The sequence below is a fragment of the Schistocerca gregaria genome, chromosome 1 (genome assembly GCF_023897955.1).
Source record: "Schistocerca gregaria isolate iqSchGreg1 chromosome 1, iqSchGreg1.2, whole genome shotgun sequence".
Classification (NCBI taxonomy): Eukaryota; Metazoa; Arthropoda; class Insecta; order Orthoptera; family Acrididae; genus Schistocerca; species Schistocerca gregaria.
Window position 1 is genome coordinate 408,390,464 of NC_064920.1, and position 16,825 is coordinate 408,407,288.

At 40.6% G+C, this 16,825-nt stretch overlaps 1 protein-coding gene across 2 annotated transcripts in view; it reads right to left on the reverse strand.

Moving 5' to 3' along the window:
- Window positions 1-16,825, reverse strand: part of LOC126349494 (telomerase-binding protein EST1A) — a 321,638-nt gene that overhangs the window by 193,909 nt on the left and 110,904 nt on the right. For both annotated transcript variants that reach the window (XM_050002435.1, XM_050002434.1), the window contains 3 exons: window positions 12,957-13,124; window positions 12,199-12,318; window positions 1,823-2,012 (listed from right to left, as the gene is read on the reverse strand). In XM_050002435.1, the coding sequence (XP_049858392.1) occupies window positions 1,823-2,012; window positions 12,199-12,318; window positions 12,957-13,124 (478 nt within the window). The remainder of the gene's footprint in view (window positions 1-1,822; window positions 2,013-12,198; window positions 12,319-12,956; window positions 13,125-16,825) is intronic.

Sequence of the window (16,825 nt, forward strand, 5' to 3'; positions counted from 1 at the left end):
TAAATCCAGTATTCCTAGACTTCCAAAAAGCATTTGACTTAGTATTACAGCTATGCTTACAATCATACAGGGTATCACGTAAAACTTGTGTATGGGTCTTTGGTTGTTTGGTAGGAAGGACAAAGCACGTTATCTTGAACAGAGAGTCATCAGATGTGGAAGTAACTTCAAGTTTGCCTCTGGGGAAGCGTACCGGAAACCCTGCTGTTCGTGTTGTATTTTAATGGCCTCGCAGACAATATTATAAGTAACCTAAGGCTTTCCTTTTTACAGGTGATGCAGTTATCTATAACAAAGTACTGTCTGAAAGAAGCTGCATAAATAGCCAGTCAAATCTTGAAAAAAATTCAAAGTGGTGCAAAGACTGGCAACTTGCTGTAAATGTTCAAAAATGTAAAATTGCGCACTTGGAAAAAAAAAACAATATCCTATGACTATAACAATGAGTCACTGTTGGACTCAGTCAACGCAAACAAATACCTAGGTGTAATACTTAGTAGTGATATGAAGTCGAATGATCACTTAGGCTCAGTTGTGAGTAAAGCAGGTGATAGACTTCAGTTTATTGGTAGAATACTGGGGAAGTGCAATCAGTCTACCAAGGAGATAGTTTACAAAATACTTGTGCGACCATTCTAGAATATTGCTCAAATGTGTGGAATCTGCCCCAAATAGGACTGCTCAGGAGATACTGAACAGGTACAAAGATGGGCAGCACAAATGGCCACAGGTTTGTTTGAACCATGGGAGAAAGTCACAAAGATACTGAAAGAAATGAACTGGCAGACACTTGAAGATAGACAAAAACAATCCCATGAAAACCCACTTATGAAGTTTCTAGAACCAACTTCAACCCTGTGTCGCATAGCATCCACTATAGTGGACAACTGTTACTGGTCGCCTCTTAAGCATTCTCCGTCAGTCCTGAGGCCACAAATGCACACAGTCCACCGCAGTCTGTGCTTGCTACTGGTGTTGTGTCCTGCACGCATTTGCAGCCACCTGACTGAAAAGACAAGAGAAGCCACCCTTAAAAGCTGTTTATTGCATTGAAAATCACATCGTGCACCACAGAGTTGAGTGATGAATCTATGAATTTATTACAACCTCCTACATATAGCACCCATACGCGTCATGGAAACAAGATTAGAGACATTACGGCACGCACAAGGGCATTTAAGCCGTCATTCTTCCCACAGTCCACATGTTAATGGAATGGGTGAAAGAGACTAATAATTGGTACAATGGGACATACCCATGCACTTCACAGTGGTTTGCAGTGTAATGTTGTAGGTGTAGATATAAATGTAGATTTATGCAATTTTAAAGTCAGTTGAATTCCAACTACAATTTGGTTCAGGAAATCTGGAGTTTAAACGTAGTAGATGTTCATAACAGCCAAAATATGCATTGTATATTCCAATGGTTGGTGTCATGAAAAAATTTGCTTCCCACTCTACTCCACTCCTCACATTCCTCCTAGTGCTCGGCCAAATCGTGCTAGTGTTCCCCTTCCCAACATTTCGAATTCTGCCAATTAAATCTGTGCATAACATCTACTGCCAAAGCTTTATCCGCAAATGAAAGACAACAGTTTTTGAATGACTAACTAGGGAAAATACCTTGTTTTTTAGCTGAGTAAATATGGTAATATACTCTGTAACTAAAGGAGGGGAAATGAAAGAATAAAATAATTTTACTCCATGAAAAAAAATGTGCAGGTCTTTTACAATGATTCAAGATATTTGAAATTTAGTTCTTCATAGTTTTGGAAACAATGATTACTGAAATTTGGGATGCTCTGAGTAAACAACCCACTCACCTCTTCAATTATGTTCAACATCAGATGTTTATATTTCTCTTTGTTGTCTGGATCTTCAAGCATTTTTTTGCGCAGGAGCTCAATTATGTTGTAGAAAGTTATCTTCCACATATGTTGCTCAACATTTTCAGTCTGGCAGAACTTTATGTCTGTCTCCAACAATGTTTTCAAGCTCTTCTGCAGAAAATGCCTTTAAAAAAAATAGTAATTTTTACACAGAGAATGATCACTAAGTTGATCTGTGCCAAAGCTTATACATATATCCCTTACTGTCAGGCAAAAGCTGCTGTGAGGGTAAGAACCATTTATTTATCACACTTTATGAGATATGATGTCACAAATGATGAATTGCATGAATAACTAATGCATAAAGTTTAAATTTATTACTTCTGTGCTATTAACTCTATCCATAGTAAATTTGCAAATACCACCCACACAATGCAACTAAATGCACCTACAGAATTATATTATGGCACCACACACAATACAGGAAATACAATGTCTTAACACTGAGATGTGTGAAAAAAAATGCCACATCACCATGAAGTTTTAATACATTTATTCCTTACTACTAAGACACTCGTATAGTCGAGGCAACTTGAGGAAATACCTGGAAATAAAATGTTACACTACAACTGCAGTTAATTTTTTTTATAGTACAAAATTTGCAAAATGAATACCTGGGCAATGCATGGCCTGTCAGTCAATTATTTTACAAACGGGAAAATTCAGTTCACAAAAAGCTTGACCAGCAGTTAACTTCAAGAGTTACAACTTCCAGTGTTGTCAAGAGAAACACACAAAAATAAAACATAACATTTCCTTCTTCAGACACAAAATGTAAATTGGTTGAGGGAAGCTGAACGAGACAGAGATTTTGTTCAAAAACCAAGCTACAACCAACCTTTCCAGTTAGAAGAGGAAAGGAGGCCTCGTTTTTGTCCAATACAACATGGGTCCATATAGTCAAGATTTTACGCGTTGTCCCTGCCTCCCCCCACCCCACCCTCTTCTGCCACAGCCACCCAACAATTGTTATTCCACCTCCTACCTACCTCTCTCCAGAACAAGAAATTACTGTCTGAAAAGGTAGCAGAGCTGTGATGTATTTATGTGCTTTTCTATAAGCAATACTGGGTATTGTACTTCATGAAGGTACATACTGACCAACACTTCTGTCTCAAAGATTTTAATAAATTAATACCTTCAATTACAAAATAAGCCTAATTAATATATACAATAAAAGTGTGCTGTGTCTGTGCATGCCACCAAAACTTTGCAAGTGAATTTCACAGCCTCATTGGGATTGTAAGGGAGGTAAATCTCCATCCATAAGGTTTTGTCTACAAACTTCAGGGGTTAGTTATCAAGAAAAGGGCATCTAAAGAGGGCGTCTGTTCCTGGACCACATGTTAAATGTAAACGTGGTTTCCCTGGGCATATCGCTTAATTCCACCACACCTCCTGCAGCCCCATCGTTGATGTATGGTATAATAGCCCTCCATCCCCCTATCTACAAATGTGGTTTGGTTTGGAACTGCAATGGTTGGGTTCGAAGACATGGGTGTTTAAAGAGAGCACCACACCAGAGGTCTCCTTTGAGGAGACGGTGAAGCAGAGGTCTCCTTTGAGAAGACGGTGAAGCAGAGGTCTCCTTTGAGAAGATGGTGAAGCAGCTTGGAATCGAGTGCTGAAGTGCCTGAGACTGGCTAAAATGTTCCTTCCAGAATGTTGTAGAAAATTTCAAAATGTTATGAAAGCTGTCAGAAGATTCAAAAATGTTCTAGATCTCCAAGGTAACCTGGAATTAATGGGAGATATATTACTTACAGATTCTGGACAATTTTTGCAAATACTTCTAGTTATTAAAAAATCAACTCTGCAGATGAAATCAGTGCATATTTGAAGACATCAATTCTTTGGCCTCAAGTACTTTCCAGTGATGAAGAAGCAAAACACTTTGTTGAAAAACTTACAAATTAGCAAAGCCACTCACCCAACTGATTGTATAAATGGCCACTAAATAAATGGTATTTAACAGTTCCCAAATAATATAACTGAAACAAAAGCAATATCAGGGAAAGAACTGCCATTTCAGTTCAAACGACTGCAATTTCCATTTGGTTTAGCATTTAATATCACTATAAATAAGGTTCACAGAAAAACATTAAGTTGAGGTATTAATTTGAAAGAATCAGGCTTTCCACATGGTCAGTTATATGTATCCTGCTCTCGATATGGGAAAGCCAAAGAACTTATGCTCACCAAATGACAAGATGACAAATGTAGTTCCCACGCAGGTATTGTGATAGAATATGGTAATTAAGTATAAAATATAGTGAAACAGGTTAAAGACAGGCAAACTGACATTTATAACCTTAGCAGACTTAGAAAAAGCTTCTGAGAACTTGAAGGTAGCAGAGATAAACTACAGGAGTTATTCACAACTTGTAAAAAAAAATTGATACTGTAGTGTGTGAAAGGGAAGTAGTGGTTTAAAAGGAACTGACACAGACTTTTAGCCGTCCTTGATTTGCAGACTGACCAAGCATAAAAGGAAACCATGAAGACGTTTGGCAAAAGAATTACAGTTCAGGGAGAAGAAATAAAAGTCGAGGTTTGATGATGATTTTGTTATTCTGTTAGAGAAGGAAAGCGACTAGGAAAGAGCAGTTGAGCTGAATGGGTAGTCTCGAAAAAAAGTTACAAGATGAATCTCTATAAAAGTAAAACAAAGTTAATCGAATGAACTCAAATCATACAATGCTGAGGGAATTGCATTAAGAAATGAGGCACTATTTGGCTGACAAAATATTTTATGATGTCGGAATTTGAAGAGAGATGGCAACAACAAGAAAAGCATTTCACCATCGTCACCACAGCCACCACCAACAAGGTACAAGATCCTTTTCATTACCAGTAGCAGATGTTGGATACTCTATCAAGAGAGACAGACAGTCTACCTCAGTGTAAATAATGCACTGCCCCTCATTTGGTTGTCACATATACATCATGGTTCATACCTTAATGCTGCACATTTAAATTCAAGAACTGAAAAGCTCAAATCTCTAGCAGCAGTGGTCATAAAATTAAATGACAGTAATGCATCATATATATGACTCAATACTTACAGATTAAGGTACATATTTTCTTTGAAGAATACAACTGTTATCAAGTAACATTTAAAATACCAATTGCACGTAAAGAGCAGCTACCTAGTGTAACTGAAGAAGAAGCAGCTTTCTTCCAATTTACTGAATGACTCCTACCTAGAGTAATCATCAGTTGAAGTAAGCAGTATAACAATGGTTTATTGTTAAGAGAGTTAAGTTTCTATGATCAGACTGTCTTTTGTTAACAAATAATGATTTGTTCCCCCATCACAGAAGATCCTCCTCCTTCATGGGATGTATGGACCAAGATGAATACATCACTGAATGAATGAGTAAAATGCTCAAAAATACTGAACAAGTTTTGCAAATGGGTGATCTTTCTCATCATGTATCCAAAATCTAGACTTTCTCTTTTTCTGTTCATTATTTATACCCAACAAGGAACTTATCTTTGACGTTATAAATGTTTAGTACCTAAAGCAATGCTGCTGTTGTGTTTCCCACTTTAGGCGATTGAGGGCTCAGCTACAGGTCTCTTTGTTTCTGTTTTCAAACAAAGGGAACTCCAGGTAGGAATATCAACATTGTAGGAAAAGACAGACAGCTACTTGTCGTAAAGAAGACATGTCAAATTGCAGAGACAGACAATTAAATGAGACACACAGCTCTCCCCCACAGCATTCAATCAATAAGAGAGACACATACCCACCATTCACAAACATCCCACCATTCACAAACAAGCACACCTCATACACACACAAACCAAACTTCAGCACCTCAGGTCAGAATGCAAGATCACATTGAATGCAAGCAGCAATCTGGATGTTGCGGGGAAAGGATAGTAGTGTATGGGTGGTGGGGCACATGAATGCTTTCTGGTGGAGTGTGCACGGACTACATTGTCAATAGGTGCAGCATCTGAAGGTTGTGGGGCAGGGAGTTGGGGAAAAAAAGGAGGGAAAAAAAGGTGAGGAGTGGGAAAAGATGGGCAGAGGGCTGCAAATAAACAGGTTGGAAGATGAGAGTGGGAAGGAGGCGATAGGACAGAGGAGATGCAAACTGCTGGGCAGAGGGTGCGGGGGCAGTATATTACTGTATCTGGAGGCCAAGATAATTACAGCAGAGACTGTGTTATAAGGATAACTTCCACCTATGCAGTTCAAAAAAGCTGGTGGTAGAGGGATAGCTAGTGAAGCTGCATGTTGTGCCACGGGGTGGTCTACTTTACTCAAGGCCACAGTTTGGTGGTGGCCATTCATACTGATGGACAGCTGGTTGGTAGTCATACCAATATAAAAAGCTGTGCAATGATTGCAGCAGACTTGGTAAATTACATGGCTGCTTTCACAAATGTCACGGCCAATGATTGGGTAGGGTAAACCTGTGACAGGACTGGAATAAGAAGTGCTGGGTGGGTGGATTGCAGGTTTTTTGCACCTGGGTCTTCCACAGGGATACGGTCCTTGTGGCAAGGGGTTGGGCTTGACGGTGACAGAGATGGACTAGGATGTTGTGGAGGTTGGGAGGGGTGAGAAATATCTCCAGTTGGATGTCCCTCGTTATAGGGGACGGTGGTAGGTAATCAACTCCTGGTGAAGAATGTGTTTCAGTTATTCTAGTCCAGGGTGGTACTGGGTGATGAAGGAGACTCTCCTTTGCGGCTGGTCTTCGAGAGTTATGGGAGGATTTGGGGCGAGGGGGAAATGGCACAAAAAATCTTTTTGCAGACTAGGTCTTGGGGTAGTGCCTGTCTGTGAAGGCCTTGGTGAAAACCTCAGCATACTGAGAAAGGGAGTTTTTGTCTCTGCAGATGCACTGCTCCCAGGTAGCCAGGCTATTTTTTTGAAGTGAAAGGGATGGCAACTGTCAAAATTAAGGTACAGTTGGACAGAGGTATGGATGAAGCCATCAGAGGAAGAAGTCAACATTTAGAAAAGTGACATGCAGGGTTGAGGAGGACTACATGAAGCAGATGGGAGAGAAGGCTTTGAGTTTGTGGAGAAACGAAGATATGGTGTCTGGGCCCTGGTCCAAATCATGAAGATATCATCAATGAACCTGAACTAGACTAGGAGTTTGATGTTTTGGGAGGCTAGGATGAACTCCTCTAGATAAAAATATTGGCATAGGAGGGTGCCATGCAGGTACTCATGACCGTGCCGTCGATTTGTTTATAAATTTTCACTTCAAAGGGTAAGTTGTTGTGGGTTAGGAGAAAGTTAGTAAAGTGAATGAGGAATGAAGTAGTGGGTTTGGAGTCTCGAGGATATCTGGGAAAGGTGGTGTTCAATAGCGGTAAGACTACGAGCATGAGGGATGTCAATGTATAGGGAGGTGGCATCAACAGTGATGAGTAAGGATCAAGAAGGTAAAGGTGTTGGGATTATGGAGATTCAGTGAAGGAAGATCTTGGTGTCTTTGATGTGGGAGGCTAGATTATGGGCAATTAGTTCGAGGTGTTGATCAATGCTCCCTGCCGCCGTTGGATAAGCAGCTGCCAGCATAAAGTCGTATACTCCTAGCTCACTCATTTGTTATATAATTTAATTCTTAATTTCTTTGCATGTTTTTGGTACTTGCATTGTTTAATTCATAAATTTCGGGCGTATTAAAATCGCGTAGTCTCCTTCCGCCGCCAAACAGTGTGTCAGCAGTGCGCAAGTAGCAGCATTACTGCATTTACTAGGCAATCTTGTATTTTAATAACAGTTTAAATTTTGTGTCAATTTGTTTGTGCTCTCTGTAGATTAATTCAGACGTTCTCTGCACAACAGTTTTCAGCATGGATAGGGACTGCAACTGCTGTGTTCGGATGCAGGCTGAGTTGGCATCCCTTCGCTCCCAGCTTCAGGCAGTGTTGGCTTCGGTCACACAGCTTGAGGCTGTTGCCAATGGACATCACTGTGGGGGTCCGGTTGGGGGTTTGTCGGGGACGGCCAGCTCATCCCACGCATCCCCCAATCGGACTACGACTGTGGCTGCCCGGGATACTGCCCACATTGAGGCTGATCCCTCACCTGTGGTAGAGTGGGAGGTCGTCTCGAGGTGTGGCAGGGGGCGAAAGACATTCCGGAGAGCTGAACGGAAGGCCTCTCCAGTTTGTCTGACAAACCGGTTTCAGGCTCTGTCTCCAGCTGATGCTGATCTTCAGCCGGAGATGGCTGCTTGTCCTGTTCCAGAGGTTGCCCGTCATTCTGCAAGATCCGGGCAGTCGCAGAGGGTGGGCTTACTGGTAGTTGGGAGCTCCAACGTCAGGCGTGTAGTGGGACCCCTTAGGGATATGGCAGCAAGAGAGGGGAAGAAAACCAATGTGCACTCCGTGTACATACCGGGGGGAGTCATTCCAGTTCTGGAAAGGGTCCTTCCAAATGCCATGAAGGGTACAGGATGCACCCATCTCCAGGTGGTTGCTCATGTCGGCACCAATGATGTGTGTCGCTATGGATAGGAGGAAATCCTCTCTGGCTTCTGGCGGCTATCTGATTTGGTGAAGAGTGCCAGTCTCACTAGCGGGATAAAAGCAGAGCTCACCATCTGCAGCATCGTCGACAGGACTGACTGCGGACCTTTGGTACAGAGCCGAGTGGAAGGTCTGAATGAGAGGCTGAGACGGTTCTGCAACTGTGTGGGCTGCAGATTCCTCGACTTGCTCCATAGGGTGGTGGGGTTTCAGGTTCGGCTGGATAGGTCAGGAGTCCAATACACGCAGCAAGCGGCTACACGGGTAGCAGGGGTTATGCGGCATGGACTGGGCGGTTTTTTAGGTCTGATGGCCTCGGACAAGTACAGAAAGGGCAACAGCCTCAAAGGGTGTGGAGCAAAGTCAGGACATGCGGGGACCAAGCAGCAATCAGTATTGTAATCGTAAACTGTTGCAGCTGCATTGGTAAAGTACCGGAAATTCAAGCGCTGGTAGAAAGTACCGAAGCTGAAATCGTTATAGGTACAGAAAGCTGGCTGAAGCCAGAGATAAATTCAGGCGAAATTTTTACTAAGGCACAAACGGTGTTTATAAAGGATAGATTGCATGCAACCGGTGGTGGCGTGTTTGTCGCTGTTAGTAGTAGTTTATCCTGTAGTGAAGTAGAAGTGGATAGTTCCTGTGAATTATTATGGGTGGAGGTTATACTCAACAACTGAGCTAGGTTAATAATTGGCTCCTTTTAGCGACCTCCGGACTCGGCAGCATTAGTGGCAAAACAACTGAGAGAAAATCTGGAGTACATTTCACATAAATTTTCCCAGCATATTATAGTCTTAGGTGGAGATTTCAATTTACGAGATATATACTGGGACACTCAGATGTTTTGGACGGGTGGTAGGAACAAAGCATCAAGTGACATTATACTGAGTGCACTATCTGAAAATTACCTCGAGCAATTAAACAGAGAACCGACTTGTGGAGATAACATCTTGGACCTACTGATAACAAACATACCCGAACTTTTCGACTCTGTAAGCGCAGAACAGGGAATCCGTGATCATAAGGAAGGAATCTGTGATCATAAGGCCGTTGCAGCATCCCTGAATATGGAAGTAAATAGGAATATTAAAAAAAGGGAGGAAGGGTTATCTGTTTAGCAAGAGTAATAGGAGGCAGATTTCAGACCACGTAACAGATGAAAATTTCTGTTCCAACACTGACAATGTTGAGTGTTTATGGAAAAAGTTCAAGGTAATCATAAACTGCGTTTTAGACAGGTACGTGCCAAGTAAAACTTTGAGGGACGGGAAAAACCCACAGTGGTTCAACTAAAAAGTCATGAAACTACTGCGAAAGCAAAGGGAGCTTCACCGCAAATTTAAACACAGCCAAAACTTCTTAGACAAACAGAAGTTAAACGATGTCAAAGTTAGTGTAAGGAGGACTATGCATGAAGCGTTCAGTGAATTCGAAAGTAAAATTCTATGTACCGACTTGACAGAAAATCCTAGGGAGTTCTGGTCTTACGTTAAATCAGTAAGTGGATTGAAACAGCATATCCAGACACTCTGGGATGATGATGGCATTGAAACAGATGATGACACGTGTAAAGCTGAAATACTAAACACCTTTTTCCAAAGCTGTTTCACAGGGGAAGACCGCACTGCAGTTCCTTCTCTAAATCCATGCACAAACGAAAAAATGGCTGACATTGAAATAAGTGTCCAAGGAATAGAAAAGCAACTGAAATCATTCAACAGAGGAAAGTCCACTGGATCTGATGGGATACCAATTCATTTCTACACAGAGTACGCGAAAGAACTTGCCCCCCTTCTAACAGCCCTGTACCGCAAGTCTAGAGGAACGGAAGGTTCCAAATGATTGGAAAAGAGTACAGGTAGTCCCAGTTTTCAAGAAGGGTTGTCGAGCAGATGTGCAAAACTATAGGCCTATATCTCTGACAAAGATCTGTTGTAGAATTTTAGTACATGTTTTTTGCTCGCGTATCATGTCATTTCTGGAAACCCAAAATCTACTCTGTAGGAATCAACATGGAGTCCAGAAACAGCAACCGTGTCAGACCCAGCTCGCTTTATTTGTTCATGAGACCCAGAAAATATTAGATACAGGCTCCCAGATATATGCTATTTTCCTTGACTTCCGGAAGGCGTTCGATACAGTTCCGTACTGTCGCCTGATGAACAAAGTAAGAGCCTATGGAATATCAGACCAGCTGTGTGGCTGGATTGAAGAGTTTTTAGCAAACAGAACACAGCATGTTGTTACCAATGGATACGTCTACAGACAAAGTAACCTCTGGCGTGCCACAGGGGAGTGTTATGGGACCATTGCTTTTCACAATATATATAAATGACCTAGTAGATAGTGTCGGAAGTTCCATGCGGCTTTTCGCGGATGATGCTGTAGTGTACAGAGAAGTTGCAGCATTAGAAAATTGTAGCGAAATGCAGGAAGATCTGCAGCGGATAGACACTTGGTGCAGGGAGTGGCAACTGACACTTAACATAGACAAATGTAATGTATTGCGAATACATAGAAAGAAGGATCCTTTATTTTATGATAGCGGAACAAACACTGGTAGCAGTTACTTCTGTAAAATATCTGGGAGTATGCGTGCGGAACGGTTTGAAGTGGAATGATCATATAAAATTAATAGTTGGTAAGGCGGGTACCAGGTTGAGATTCATTGGGAGAATCCTTAGAAAATGTAGTTCATCAACAAAGGAGGTGGCTTACAAAACACTCGTTCGACCTATACTTGAGTATTGCTCATCAGTGTGGGATCCGTACCAAGCCGGGTTGACGGAGGAAATAGAGAAGATCCAAAGAAGAGCGGCACGTTTCGTCACAGGGTTATTTGGTAACCGTGATAGCGTTACGGAGATGTTTAGCAAACTCAAGTGGCAGACTCTGCAAGAGAGGCGCTCTGCATAGGGTGTAGCTTGCTCGCCAGGTTTCGAGAGGGTGCGTTTCTGGATGAGGTATCGAATATATTGCTTCCCCCTACTTATACCTCCCGAGGAGATCACGAATGTAAAATTAGAGAGATTCAAGCGCACACAGAGGCTTTCCGGCAGTCATTCTTCCCGCGAACCATACGCGACTAAAACAGAAAAGGGAGATAATGACAGTGGCACGTAAAGTGCCCTCTGCCACACACCGTTTGGTGGCTTTCAGAGTATAAATGTAGATGTAGATGTAGAAAATTCTTTCAGTGGTGCACAATACCCAACCACAATGAGGTGTCCAGTACTGTTGTTTTTGTGGTGCATGTAGAAGATTGGCATGTGGAGGAGTTCATAGGAGTGAGGAGGGAATGGGTTCAGGGAAGATGTTTGGGAAGGACCAAGGTTTTAAGCAGGGACTGGAGTTTATGTTAGACTTCTGGGATGGGATCACTCAGGTAGTGTTTACAGGTGGATAGACAGATAAATGGTAGAAGTCTACTACCAGGCAGTCATTGCGATTACTGTTTTGTTATATCTTAGTGCCAAAATGTGCAAAGTATGAGGAACATTTTGTATTATTATTACACAGTTATAAATTACATATTAATGGATGTGTTTTCAGAGAAGAAGAAGAAGAAGAAGAAGAAGAAGAAGAGTCATAAGTTATTATATGAAGGAAAATAGTTTTTTCGAAGGGAGAAGTAAAAGGTATGGTTGATGAGTGAAGAGGAGGGGCACAGAGGAAGGAGGATATTGATTTTCCAGGTTGCTCTTCTATTAAAACAAACAACAATAAAATATGGGTTTTCTCCAATGAAACTGCCATCCAATATTGATCTTAAGCATAAAAATATATATATCTTCACATACCTTACATAAGCGATATCATTCCATTTTGATAACATACTGCCTGAACTGATAATCCACTGCAGTTCAAGGTCTGCTCGCTCAATATCCAGAATAAGTGGTGGATCCCGAGCAGTTCTGAAACTGGATGTGCAAGGTAATTCTAATGTAAACAGGCAGAAGCAACACTATAGAAAAATTATTCACTAATAACATGGAAGAATGTTTTTGCAACATGTGGCATTACCATACTGTCTCACCACTGACAAATAGCCTGAAATCTCCTATCGGGACACAGAAGAATGTGGCTACAATAATTTCTGATAAATACATCGTTACTGGTGATTTCAACCAAATGTGAGAGAGTAAAATTAATGAAATGGGACTTATCTGAATTGTGGAAGAAATAGCAATATAAGCTACGTATAGTGACATTTCCAATCAAAGTTTCTCCACTTTAAGTAAAAGGAACACACAAAAGAGTAAAAATTCTTATAGGACTGGTACAGGCTACACAAGCCTTTTTACCCTTGTTTTCATTTAAGTATTTATTTGTTCTCTAGAACTGCATTCAATCAGATGGTAATAAGGGAGTTAATAAAACAACAGAACAAAAACACTTTGTAACAAACAAATCATTGGTTAGGCCAATGACTACATTCTGAGGACTGTATAAAAATAAATACATGGCTTTTAACAGAATATCTAACTAATGTAACTGTCAGCAATTATAAATAAAAATGTGGAAGCCATCCAACAGATTTTCTATCTCCAAGACTTACCTTGCACTGTATGGGCCATACCATGAAGGCCTAGCATTTCCAAGTTGTTCAGTACAATAAGGAGATTCACTAAATGGTGAAATACTAGGGTAACCATAATCCACAGATGGGCTTGGTAACCCCTGCCCTACAGGATATCCTGCTGGTGACAAAGGAACATCTGTGTCCCTGTAACAAAATAAGACTTGGATTAAATCCTAATGCTCACTTTGGAAGTAAGACATAACTGTTCTAAATGCATGAATCAGGAGATTGGCACAACAAATCTTAGGTGTATAAAACTAAATAAACAAACAAATAAATAATAATAATAATTACTGTAATAATAACAAACAAAAAGGATGCCTTATTAGGATGATGATTATCACTCATCATAGAGTTTGTGAGAACACCATGACACAAAATAACCGTTTGTTAGAACGAAACAAGTTTTTGCAAGATTTTATCATTATACACAGCCTTTAAGTCTAAAAACAACATTGAAGCATTTATGACATAAGCACTTATGCGACAGCAGTTTATAGTGAACACTGATAAACTATTTTATCAAATTATGACACTGATCAGATTTTTCTGCAACCCTTAAATATATATTGTGAGTAATCTATCCCAACTTGTTTTCTACAGACATGGGCCAATCAGGTTAAGAGCCAAAGTGTACATATTTCTATCATTCAAATTCCTTACTGCAACAGTATTTTGCTCAGACTCTGTTTAACATCTGTAATCTGTCATTTCTTATTCTGATATTTGTGATTCTGAAAACTGTTAAGTCATCTGTAACTGGACTATTGTGCTTGTATGAACAGTCACCACTAAGTGAAATTGTGTTCAATGACTTAGTTGTGTATAGCTATCAACCATTAGCAGAAAACACCAAAGTCATGGAAGTGCTTGTTGATCTCCGATACCTTATCATCACTTGACTGATGAATCAACTCTCATCATTCCAAACCGAGATCATTTCTGGTTACAAAAAATATGTCTTATTGATATAAAAAAATAGGGACTGAGTCATAATAAAAAAGCTAACAGCCAGAACACTGTTTCGAAAGAACGAATGCTTTGCAGTTGGTAGGATGAAGATGTCATTTATTTCAAATTTCTTTCAAGGAATGTAATCATAATTCTATTTATTGTTAACATCAAGATGCACTGGGATCCCAGCAGAAGAAAAACCACTAACAATAATACTTCTTTCTCAGGATGGGGCCCAGTGATTTATGTAACTTTTCACAGGACATAACTGTCATCATCAACTGTTTTTTCAGCCACTGTCTATTCCCGTAGTATTCCATGTGAAAATGGTCAAATGCAAAACTGTAACTATGGTCTCTACAAATAACTAATTCACTGTCAAAGGCAAAAATTATGTCTTTTGAAAAACGAAATTATTCATGTGCTCCTGTAACACAAACTAACATCTATGTGCATGTTGCTAACATGACAACAGCTGTCAAGAAACTTGTTTGGAAGGTGCTGCCATTTCCCTAACATTTTCCTCACATTTTACTTACAGACCATGCCTTTTTTTGTTCTTTACTGAATAATCCCTTATAACATTCCTTTCACAATAGAGATGTTTAACCCTTAACACTCTGAGGTAAAATTCTACCCTGAAGCCGAGTCTGTGGTTGATGTACCTTAACCCTTTGTATCTCAGTAATGTAAATTTGAGTAACATAGCTAAAATTATGTTCTTTGGTAGACACGGCATAATGGAAAAATATTTTAAGAAATAATTTCCTTTGAAGAACACAGATTTTATTGAAAAAGTGTGTGCAGCACTTCTGCAATAATGTGACATCAAGGTATAATTTCTGGATTTTAAGTATAGCATTTCATGTATGCTATTCGATATGAAATCTCCTGAGACAATTGTTGGGTTTGTTAAAACAGAGATCAACAATACACTTTTCCCATAAGTTTTGTGCATAACCTGCACATTTAGGGAATTTGCAACTAATCCACTTGTTAGTCCACACTGGTCAATGACCACCTTGGTGGTCATGTACAGGTTTCGGTGGCACATGCTGTGTGGGAAATTTGTGTTTCTTCACTTGAATATCTCCTTGTAATTAACCCCTTGATCTTCTGCATCCAGATGGTCTTGTGTTTTGACTGCACAACACTTCTGCCAAATTAAGTGGGAATCCTGTTGTATTCTTTGTTTCCCCTGAAAACCCCATCTCTTTTTGCACGCATCTGTATAGCAAGCAGGAATTTTCTAGTCATATCAAGAAAACTATCCCCATGAACAATGGACGTTGCCGTTGGTGGGGAGGCTTGGGTGCCTCAGCAATACAGATGGCCGTACCTTAGGTGCAACCACAACTGAGGGGTATCTGTTGAGAGGCCAGACAAACGTGTGGTTCCTGAAGCGGGGCAGCAGCCTTTTCATTAGTTGCAAGGGCAGAAGTCTGGATGATTCACTGTTCTGGCCTTGCAACACTAACCAAAACGGCCTTGCTGCACTGGTACTGCGAACGGCTGAAAGCTGTAATTTTTCCTGAGGGCATGCAGCTTTACTGTACGGTTAAATAATGATGGCGTGCTCTTGGGTAAAATATTCCAGAGGTAAAGATAGTCCCCCATTCAGACCTCCGGGCGGGGACTACTCAAGAGGACGTCATTATCAGGAGAAAGAAAACTGGCATTCTACGGACCGGAGCATGGAATGTCAGATCCCGGCAGGTAGGTTACAAAATCTAAGACGGTAAATGGATAGGTTGAAGTTAGATATAGTGGGAATTAGTGAAGTTCGGTGGCAGGAGGAACAAGACGTTTGGTCAGGTGAATACAGGGTGGTTGTTGTTGTTGTTGTTGTTGTTGTCGTCGTCGTCTTCTTCTTCTTCTTCAGTCCTGAGGCTGGTTTGATGCAGCTCTCCATGCTACTCTATCCTGTGCAAGCTTCTTCATCTCCCAGTACCTACTGCAACCTATATCGTTCTGAATCTGCTTAGTGTATTCGTCTCTTGGTCTTCCTCTACCATTTTTACCCTCCATGCTGCCCTCCAACACTAAATTGGTGATCCCTTGATGCCTCAGAAGATGTCCTACCAACCGATCCCTTCTTCTGGTCAAGTTGTGCCACAAACTTTTCTTCTCCCCAATCCTATTCAATACTTCGTCATTAGTTATGTGATCTACCCACCTAATCTTCAGCACTCTTCTGTAGCACCACATTTCGAAAGCTTCTATTCTCTTCTTGTCCAATCTATTTATCGTCAATGTTTCACTTCCATACATGGCTACACTCCATACAAATACTTTCAGAAATGACTTCCTGACACTTAAATCTATACTCGATGTTAACAAATTTCTCTTCTTCAGAAACGCTTTCCTTGCCATTGCCAGTCTACATTTTATATCCTCTCTACTTCGACCATCATCAGTTATTACGCTCCCCAAATAGCAAAACTCCTTTACTACTTTAAGTGTCTCATTTCCTAATCTCATTCCCTCAGCATCACATGACTTAATTTGACTGCATTCCATTACTCTCGTTTCGCTTTTGTTGATGTTCATCTTATATGCTCCTTTCAAGACACTGTCCATTCCATTCAAAATACAGGGATATAAATACAACATCAAATAGGGGTAATGCAGGAGTAGGTTTAATAATGAATAAAAAAAAATATAGGAGTGCGGGTAAGCTACTACAAACAGCATAGTGAACGCATTATTGTGGCCAAGATAGACACGAAGCCCATGCCTACTACGGTAGCACAAGTTTATATGCCAACTAGCTCTGCAGATGATGAAGAAATTGATGAAATGTATGATGAGATAAAAGAAATTATTCAGGCAGTGAAGAGAGACGAAAATTTAATAGTCATGGGGCATGGAATTCGACAGTAGAGAAATGG